The 10942-nt window shown below is 42.0% G+C and overlaps 1 protein-coding gene across 1 annotated transcript in view; it reads right to left on the reverse strand.

Moving 5' to 3' along the window:
• Positions 1-6675, reverse strand: part of LOC101441311 (solute carrier family 2, facilitated glucose transporter member 2-like) — a 78727-nt gene extending 72052 nt beyond the window's left edge. The window contains exon 1 of the mRNA XM_058295278.1: positions 6511-6675. Coding sequence (XP_058151261.1) covers positions 6511-6522 — 12 coding nt within the window. The 5' untranslated portion in view covers positions 6523-6675. The remainder of the gene's footprint in view (positions 1-6510) is intronic.
• Between the last annotated feature and the right edge of the window lie 4267 nt (positions 6676-10942).

Genomic DNA, 10942 nt, shown 5'->3' on the forward strand with positions numbered 1-10942 from the left:
TTAGAGGAGGACTGAGATGGACCTACTGATATTTAATGCATGTAGAAGTTGTAGTTTTACTATGAAATTGTGGAAATGTACAGAGTTGATGGTAAAACTATATAGTGAGTAACAGCTGGTTTATAAATGGGGATATGGCTGAAAATTGTAGTCTAGGGATGTAAATGCCAATTGCCAGAAAGCTAGAGAATAATCTAGGGACTGAATAACACAGTAAACCAAGAGGTGGATGAGGACTGTGGTTGATGGTACTGATGCAAGAATGCCCTTTGTGAGCTAGAGCAGATGTTTGTCACTATTGCAAAGCGGTAGGGGTATGGAGAAGCATGGGAAAAATATAACTGGTGTGACCTGTGGACTGTGGTTAACAGCAGATCTATAATACTCGTGCATCTATGCCAAAGATGTACTGTGTTGATAATGAGGGAGTATGGAAAAATTGTGCCAAATTTTCACTATGGGCCTGGTAATAATCAGATGATATTATCTCATAATCTGTAACAAATGTTGCACGATGGTGTGGTGTTTTGATAGAAGGGTATTGTTCGGGAATTCTGCACATGTGCATGAGTGCTTTGTAAGTTTACAACTTCTGACATAAAAATATATTTAAAAAATGATCAGTGGGGTGGGTTGGGGGAAAATACACAATATGTAAGATAAGGACTATAATTAGTAGTAAGATTTTAACAATATTCTTTCATAATTTGTAACGAATGTCTCATGACAATGCAAGGTGTTGGTGAAGGGTTGATGTATGGGACTCCTGTATGATGTTAGGCAATTTGCTTTGTAAATTCAAAATTTTACTATACACTTATTGTTTATACATGTTCATGTATGAGTGATATACTCAATAATTTTTTTTAAAAAAAAGAAAGGATTCTGGATTTTATCAAACATCTTTTCTTAATCAATTAAGATGACCATGTAGGCATTTCCCTAGACAAACCACTGGATTGGAATCTCTACAATAGGGATTAAGGATCTGTAGGTTACAAAGTCCCTTTCTATCCACTAATTTACAATTAATTACAGGTATCACTTACGTAGACTTCTCCTCTCAACAACTTCCTCCCCACAAAGAAAGGACATCAGAACTGACTCCAAAAACATATGATACATATTATCCTAAAGCGTATATAAAATACAAATATCTCTAAATACATACATGTAATATATAATATATATACCATACAAACACATCTCTCTATATATATATTTCATACATAAAATATACACATACACTATGTGGTATGTAGAATATGTGATCACCAGAGATCTTTGAATTATCCTATAAATTATAAGTAGATATCTAAAACTCAGTGGCTCAGACATCCAAAGCCAGGATAGGGTTCTATCCACTTGGTTGGCCATTTGTCCTCAAATCCTTCTCTTCAAGATATTTCCAAGTATAGAGAATTTCAATCTATTCCTGGCTAGTAACCCTTTTCAGTAGGGAGGGAACCCATGGGATCTTTGTCAGGGCTTTAACCCACCTCTCTCATTATCTCGATCTGATACACCTCCTCAATTCTTTGATATGGATAATTTGATGTTCAGTGCAGTGCAAATACAGCTAGAGCCTAACACTGATTATCTAACTTTACTGCAAGCCAGGCATCCTGCTTGGTGCTTTAGGTGGGTTATCTTAATTACTCTCTGTATTCGTGTCCTATTCCTATTGTAAGTAACTACCATAAATCCAGTGGCTTAAACAACACAATTTATTATCTTATATTTTTGAAGGTCTGAAGTCTGGTATGGGTCTCACTGGACTAAAATCAAGATGTCAGCAGGCTGTGCTCTTTCTGGAGCCTCTAGGGGAGAATTTGGGTTGATGGTAGAATTCAGTCCCTTGTGATTGTATGACCAAGGTCCCCATTTATTAATACTTCTTGGCTGTAAACTGAGGGCCATTCTCAGTCTAGAGGCCACTGCATTTCTTGACTAATGGCATCTTTCTCATTTTCATAGCAGCAATGGAGGTCAAGTCCTTCTCCCCTCTCATCTCTGATCCTGACTACAGCAGGCAAAGGTCCTCTGCTTTTGAGGACTTGTGTGAGTAGATCGGGCATCCTTGATAATCCAGGATAACCTCCCCATGTCAAGGCTCCCAGCCTTAATCACATGTGCAAAGTCTCCTTTGCCACGTAGGGTGACTTATTCCTGGGTTTTGAGGACCAGGGTGTGGACATCTTTGGAGGGTCATTATTCAGCACCTACACTCTCATGACAGCACCAGCTGTATCCCCATTTTATGGATGAATAGTCTAAGTTAAGGTCTCACTGCTAGTAAATTGTAGAATAATGACTTGAATGCAGAGCCTATACTTTTAATTACTTGGCCCTTCTGCAACCTTGATTGGTGAGAAGCAGAATTCAAAATTCTAGAACATTTAAAAATTTAGGAACTTAGTCTTTCCAAATTAGGGGAAAAAAATCTTACTGCCTATAGATTTTGTCCATTCTGATGCTGAAACCCAACAATCCCAAGCGGTTTTTCCCACCACCCACCTCACAAATTTTATTCCTCCTTCCTACCCATAGGAATCTTTTGGATGTCTGAGAGAAAACCTGAAAGTATAAGGTCAATTCAACTGTTTATCTGTGCCTGAGCCCTCCCACTACTAAACCCAGGGCCATGATACACTTGCCTTATCTCTTCCCTCTATCTCCTCTTCTTCCTTGTGGCAGAGTCACTTTTTTGTATTTTGTCACTTAGTGCCTGCTACTGCCTAGTCCATCCCTGGTTGTCTTTTTTTTTTTTTTTTTTTTTTTTTTTTTTTGCTCGCTCTCTGCCCCTCTCATCAAATAATCATATAGTTCCTTTTCTCTCATTTTAAGAATCCCACCAGTGACCATACCAAGTGGTGGACTATGGAAATAGGAATTGGTGGTGAAGGTGGTAGCTTCAGTAGATTTGCTTCCCAATAATCACCATCAGCCTCCTGCTTTATGCATCAAATGGACAGTCTAAGTCACAAGAGTATTAGCTGTCCCTACATTACTTTGATAAAAGTAAAAGTTAATTTTCAAAGACAGAAGCTCTCTGGAACTCCCACCCCATTCTCTTCCAACCAGATTGTTCCTTTTAAATCTTTCCTGTAGAAATTCTGGAGCTTCCTCTATGATCAATTCTTACGTTTAAGCAGGGTCTCCTAACCTTTTTTGTTCCAGAGACCCCTTTGCCAGTCAGGTGAAAACCAGGACCCCTTACTAAGTCCACACTTTATTGTGCATTACTTAAAAATATATACTACATCTGCACCAACATATCCTCACAAGAATAATGTATTTTTGCATTCAAGCTCATGGATCCCTTGTTAAGAACCCCTGTGTTATAGGGATAACAAAAATAATAACTGTGAAGAACTAGGAAAGTTTTGAAATGTGTAGAGACTCCAGAGTGTCTTAGAGTCACTTTTCTGGTTTTTTTCTCCTGGCTTCTTTTTCAGAGTTAGCACTGGGGCTGTCCACCAGAACCTGCAGGTCCCCCATTTTAATCCCCTGGAGAGATAGTTCAGTCAGTTGGCCAGGTAACTAGCAATAGAAGGTCTCATCAATTCTAAGCAGGTCTCCTGAATTTCTCAGAACTTTCAAGTAATATGATCATCCCAATTATCTAAGTCTTGGAACTGATTGCATTTCCTTTTTGCTTTTTTTTTTTAACCTCTTCTTTTCAGGTTTAATTTTCCTCTCTGAACTCCATGTAAACAGTCTCCTGCTCTGCATCTTTTCTTTCTCCAATATTGTGAAATGAAAAGCAGCAATATAGTCAACCTCCTGTGTTCCTTTGGCATTAGATTTGTTCAGAGGAAAGTTTTGTTTATAAGAGGGCATGTTTCTGAAAATGACTAACTGTAAATAAACTCCATTGACCCTTACATTCAATCTAATTAATGTCCAAGTGTTTGATACAAGGATAGCACATAATAGCTAATGATAAGTGTGAGGACTTAGAGGATCTTACCCTCTCCAGGGTTAGGTTCTAAGTGGTTTGCTTGTATTAACTCACTCAATTCTCTCCATAGCCATCAACATAAGGATTATAACCTTCATTTAACTTGTGGGGAACTGATATGGAAAGGTTAAGTAACTTGTCCAAAGGCCACACAGCTAGTAAGTGGCAGAAGATCTTCAAACCTTTTCTCTTAATCATTTCACAAACTATGAAGTATGTACTTTTAAAAGACCAGCATGATTTAGAGCTTAATAATTTTAAGTTAGAGAAACTAGATTTCATATCCAATTAGAATATATGCTGCTGGTTAAATGTGGGAGAGTAGATTAGGCAAATGGCTGAACCTTAAAATAAAACAAAATGTGGTATTTAATTTGTGGCTTGGAAGTCAGATAGAGTTTGTTTGGGGAAAAAAAGAAAGAAAGCCTAGGTGAGTTACAGATAGGCCCCTAACTTCCCTGAGCCTCAGTTTCTTGGCCTATAAATTCTGTATTATAATAGTTAACAAACGGAGTTAATGTAAAACCTAAAGAAAATAAAATATGTAATACAACAATAAACAATAAAAGGACTATGAAACAAATACATCTTTAGTCACATCATTATCATCTCGTTATTGCTGGTGCCAAATAATGGTTACTGCAGCTATTGATGTCTACCACTTCAACCTTTCACACATCACCAATAATCTTCACAATAACACTGTGAAGTACATGAAATTATCTCCATTTTTACAGGTAAGGAAACCAGGGCTCAGAAAGGATTAAGTGGTGTTCCCAACACCATACAGCTAGTAAATTGCAGATACTCTAGTGAAGCAGGCCAGTAAGACAAGGAATTAACAGATGGATCTGGAACCTGGCAGGGAGTCCATGTGGACATCAGTAACCCCCAAGATGGCTGCTGGAAGACCCCCACCCCCAAGATTCTGCTATCCAGAACAAAGACTTCTTCTGGAAGCAAGGAAAAGCCCCAGATATTCCCCAGGTACTTTATTACTGGATCCTCACTGGGGAATTGATGGGTGGGGTAATCAATCAAAACAGCAAACAGCACGAACCTTTCCCCTGTCATTAGCAAAGGGGGAGAATAATTAATAGTTTATAAAGCAGACTGCAAGGCCTGAATAATATCTGATGCATTCTCTTGCCTGTGGACCCATCCTGTCCTCAGCACACCGCTCTCAACATTTTTTCTCTGCCATGTGGTCACACAAATAAACCTGCGCATTTATAACTTATAATGGGGAATTGTAGCCCATAAATCAGTCCTTTTTATCCCTTTTTAGCGCCTTCCTCTCTACCTGGGGCCCGTGCTCTGTTATTTTCTGTTATTTTCTCCCATTTCTCTTCCCTTCCTACCTGAATAAATTACTGGCCTAACTCACCCAGCATGCTCTTGAAATTCATTTCCACAGCATAGCCAAGAAGCTAAATAAAACCCAGTAACACTAGTACTGAAGCCCAGAGTGGATGATCTTAAACCCCTACTGCTAAATAAAAGAGCAGATTTTCAGCAGCCACTGGTTAACCAGGTAGGGGAAGCTTATACCCTTCTTCTTTAAACCTGTGCCCCGAAAAACCAAACCAAAGATGATCTTGCAGCCAACTTTGGAAAAGACCAGTGGCCCCTCAAATCACATAGTTTTCAAGCATAAAGGGATCTTACAGAGGTGATCTTAGTACAATCCCTTCAATTTTCAGTTGAAGAAACTGAGGTTCCCACAGGCAAGTTGCCTCTCTCCATCACAAAGATATTATTTGACATGTCCAGAATGAGAACCCAGGTCCTGCCCCTCAGTCCTGTGCTTAGCCCACTCCTTTCACAGTCTGGGTAGTCTTCACAAAGCTGAGAAGAACTGCACTTTCCACCATTTCTCATTCTTTGTGGGTTCCACTATTAGACAATTCCTTGTTTCTCCAGAAAAGTCCTACCACACAACCACACAATTTCTAAAGCAGCATAAGGGACTTTCATGATATTTGTAGATGAATATAACACTGATACAATAGCATTATCTAATAAAGAGCCCATATTCAAAATTTCCCAACTCTCCCAACGCTGTCCCTTCCAGCTGTTTACTTCCTCCTTCCATGTTCCAGTTCAAGATCATTCATTGCATTTAGTTGTCATGTCTTCTTAGTCTCCTTGAATCTAGAACAGTCCTTCCACCTCTTTTGTCTTTCATATATTGACATCTTTGAAGAATATAGATCATTGTCATAAGTTAGATTCAGGCTTATCTGTTTGTTTGTTTTATATATATATATATATATATATATATATACACACCTTCAGTAGTATGGTCACCCAGAATCACTTAAGAAAAAGTTGTGGATTCTAGTCAGAAAACAGAGCAAATATCCTCAAAACCCAAACTGTTATCAGCCAAGTGACTATCAATTAGCTAGGCAAAGAAAAGTAGCTTGGGTTTTTGGTAGCTACACCCAATACCCCAAGAATTGTCTACTATATTCATTAGCGTAAAGAATTTCCATATTCATTTTTTCAAAGCCAGTTTCAAACTTAACACAATGCTGCTTTACCTTATCTCCCATCGTTTAATGAGCTGGGGGTCCTCCTTTCATTCCAGGTCCTACAGAGTGTGGCACATGCAGCTGCCCAGCCCTAGCTTGCCTGAATCCAGCACTGCAGAAACTAGTTAGTTACACATTAGAAAAGGAGGAGCAAGGTGAGAGAGGTGTGGGGCCAACCACACTCCTTAAAGTCAAAGTCTAATCTTTTTAGCAGAGAAGCTAAATATGGATGAGAATCTAACTAATACGCACTTCGCCTCAGCAACCAATGGCTTCAATGCCTTTGTTCTATCAGGAAAGAGAATGGGACCAGGTCCCTTAGGTGTCAGTTACAAACCAGAGGCTGCTACATTTGAAGGCATGAGTCAAATGTGGCAGCAAGGGAGCCAGGTGAACATTGTTATGCAAATATCTGTTCAAGTCTCTGCTCCCAATTCTTTTGAGTATATATTTGGTAGTGGGATTGCTGGGTCATATGATAGTTTTACTTTACTTTCTGAGTGTTGAGGGAATCCCCTGCCCGCTATGTAATGCTGGTACAGGCTGCCTTCTGATAATGCAGCCCTTGGGTGTGTGCGTGGGCTGTGAGCTGCAGGGTGTGTGCCTGTAAGAGCTGGATTGTGTGAGCCAGCAGGCTAATCTTGGCTAGCAGCTGTTGCCTCAGCCCATGTCCACTTATCTCAAGATAACCAGCAAAATTTGCTTCTGTACTCCCGCCAGCTTCCCGCCAGCTTCCTGCCAGCCTCCCTATACAAGCCTCTGAAAACCACAGCAGGGGGTCCAGAATTTGGAGACTGAACTCTCCTCTGGATCTGCCCACATAATAAAACTTTGTTCCTCCATCTCTCGAAGTGTCGCTTGCGTTTCTCGGCTAGACCTAGACTTCTCCTGCAACATTTGCTTCCCTGACTGGGAAAACCTACCAAACAGACCCATTGTGCCTCCAGCTTGGGAGACAGTGGGTGCGGCGGGCGGTGAGCTCCATCCAAACGAGGTAGGTGCCACCTGTCCGCTTGACAGGACCTCCTTCCATGGAGTTTCTCGCAGGGACGCATCCCCGCGACTTGGCCCGACTCAGTGGAGAGAGGGACCCAACAATACGGGAAGACTAAGGGAAAGGCAAGGCCCCGGGTGCCGAGTCCAGTCCCAGTCAGGTCCCTCTCCGGATGGAAGAGGAGACTGATCACCTCCTAATTTCTAAGTTAACGAGAACACAGAACAGGGTGGACCCAGGCAAGGTCATGTTTAAGCTCTGAGTTAAAGTGTGAGGAATGAGGACAGCAGGGGCTTACGCCTGTCATACAAATCTGTGGCTCCACAGCTTGCCCTACGGAGTCCGACTGGGCCCCAACCTGCATTCCGCAGCTTGTCATACAGCATAATGGTGAATCCGGACTCTGCCTGGACATCTTAGTCAAGACAAGCTTAAGTTCTTGCAAGAGATGTGGATAGGCAGGCATCTGAGAGGTCTTGAGAGGGGCACCCCTATCCTTTGTCTGTCTTGCACCACCAACACGGGGATGGGTCATCACAGTCAAAACCCACCATTTTGACCTGCATCCTTAGGAATTTAAAAAGGGCTTTTCTGGAGATTATGGCACCAAGATGAATCCAAAAAAACTCCAAACACTCTGTAAATTGGAGTGGCCAACTTTCAGTGTTGACTGGCCTTCAGAGGACCCTGAACGTACCCAGGGTTCATGTGGTATGGTTAGTGGTCACCAGAGATCTGGGGCACCCTGATCAGTTCCCCTACATTGACTCCTGGTTAGAGATTGCCCAAACACTGACCCATGGGTCGATTATGCACTGGGAAAAAGAGACAGAGTAGGATTTTAGTAACTCAGGAGATGAGGCTACAGAAGCTGGTCGGTCATTCAACAAGGACCGGAAGAAGAGGACTCCCTGCCTCCACCACCACCATACACCCCTACTGCACCGGCCCTTTGCCCAAACCCCGGTGCATTACCAGGCCTCCCAGAGAACCTCCCTTCCCGGCCTGGAACCATGGGCAGACCCTCCTGCTATGCCACCTCCACCAGCAACCACCTCGGACCACATGTCCACTTCGTGGGGAGACCCAGGGACTCCGTTGGTCAGGAGGCTCTGGTCAGCACAGCCAGCCTTTCAGATGTCACTCTGGGAGACACAGGGCCCACCCACAGGAACGAGAATGGGACCCTCCAGCCCGACCAGCCCATCCTCTACTTCCCTACCACGACGATGGTTGGCACAGCAGGCGGAGCTCTGGGCTCTGGTCCGAGTGCTGTGGTTGGCCAAGGGCAAATGTCAACCACTACACTGATTCCAAGTACACGTTTGTGCCCATCCATATCCATGGGGCCATTTATAAAGAGAGGGGCCTCTTAACTGCCGGGGGAAACGGAATCAAGAACAAGGAGGAAATTCTTCAGCTGCTAGAGGCAATCTGGGAATCAACCAAAGTTGCTGTCATCCTGCCAGCCTATCTATATAAACCTTTGAAAACCACAGCGGGGGGCCAAGAATTTGGGACTGAACTCTCCTCTGGGTCTGCACACATAATAAAACTTCATTCCTCCCTCTCTCCGAGGGTTGCTTGGGTTTCTCGGCTAGACCTAGACTTCTCCTGCAACAGAAGGAATTGCTAAACTGTCTTCCACAGTAGCTGCACCATTTGCATTGCCACCAGCAGTGAATGAGTGTCCCTATTTCTCCGCATCTTCCATCTCCTCCAATACTTGTTATTTTCCCTTTTTTTTTTTTTAATAGCAGCCTTTCTAATGGGTGTGAAACAGTATCTAATTGTAGCTCTGATTTGCATTTTGGGTAATTGTTTTTTTAAGGTTCACAGGCTATCCTAATGTGCAGCTGTGGTTGAGAACCACTGTCTTATATGAATGGCCTATTAGTACCGTTTTCTCTAACTAAGGCAAGTAGGCCTGCTAACCAAAATAAAAGATGCAGGTGTCTATCCCTAAGTGGTACTTTGGCTATACAGTCATAGCTTGGTACTTCATTGCTTTGAAACTCATCTAATTTGCTGCTCAGTGCATTTTGGCATGAAAATTTTGTCCCAGTACTCATTTGTTTGGTACTCAGCAAGTCAGTGAGAACTTGTTGGTGTCAGTTGCTTGCTACCCCTTCCAGTCGAAACAAAGGGTCACACGTTAGTCACATGGTAGCTCTTGACCTGTGCACAACCCGTTGCAGTCTTATCTTAGCTTCTGTGGTCATTTTGTGTATTTTTGCATTTTTTTCTCATCATGTGTTCCCAAGAAAATGAGCAGTGATAATGCTGAGCAGAAAAGAAAATTACTTCCCACCACCACTGAAGAAAAATTAAATAATAGGTGAATATGATGGCAGTATTTGCATTACTGATCTTGCTAGGTAATATGATACATCTAGAAGAAAGGTGTCCACCATCATTAAGAATAAACAATTAAAAAAACTGGTGTTGTGAAAGGAGTTAAAGCACTAACAAGACAGTGTTCCCAACACTCGAGGAAGTTGAAAAGCTATTAATAATTTGGGTAAATGAGAAGCAGTTAATGGGCAACAGTGTATCTGAAGCCATGGTATGTGAAAAAGCAAAAGTGTTTCATGCTGATCTTTTGAAAAATAAACCAGAACCAAGTGATGAGAGTATTGACGTTTTTAAGTCCAGCCACGGCTGGTTTGATCATTTGAAAAAGGGGAACAGCAGGAATTTTGCATGGAAGAATTTGTGGCCACAGGTGGTGCCTCAGAGAGTCTTCAAAGGGTTTGAGGCCTACCCCAAGTCTGAAAGTACAAAGGGTACAGTTGTACAGGAGATTGGATCTTTGGGCCAATTGGTGGGTCTGGAGGTCGATGCTGCTGATGTTGAGGAGTTAGTGGAGGGACATCGTGACGAGCTTAGCACCGAGGAGCTGCAGGAACTACAGAAGGAGCAGCAACAAGAGGTGGCTAAAGAGAGATATCTTTAGGTAAGGAGGAGGTAGGGGAGGATGTCCCCAGTTCCTTGCTAAAAGAAATGGCAGAAGTTCAAAAATTTGCATAGAAGTATCATCCAGACAAAGTGCGGACAAGCAGAAATGCAAATTTTTTGAATGACCAAACAACTTCATGCTTTCAAAGAATTCTGAAAAGAAGACAGAAGCAGTCCGCATTGGATAAATTTTTAGTGAAGGTGATAAAGAGTGTGTCAGAGCTTGTGAAGCAAATTGAAAAAAGGCAGAAAAAAGAAAGAGCACCTGAAGTGCAAATGTCTGATATTCTATTGGAGGGGGACTCCCCTTCCAAGCAATACTCCAGGTAACCTCTCCTCCTCACCACTCTCCTCCCACCATCCCATTAGGCCATGGAATCTTCTCAGTACAGGTAAAGTGAAGTTTAATTTTATTTAATGCAAGTATTTATTAATTTTTAAGTTTATTTCTGATGTAAAGTAATGATACACCACCATGTCTTATTACAT

The sequence above is a fragment of the Dasypus novemcinctus genome, chromosome 4 (assembly GCF_030445035.2).
Source record: "Dasypus novemcinctus isolate mDasNov1 chromosome 4, mDasNov1.1.hap2, whole genome shotgun sequence".
Taxonomy (NCBI): domain Eukaryota; kingdom Metazoa; phylum Chordata; class Mammalia; order Cingulata; family Dasypodidae; genus Dasypus; species Dasypus novemcinctus.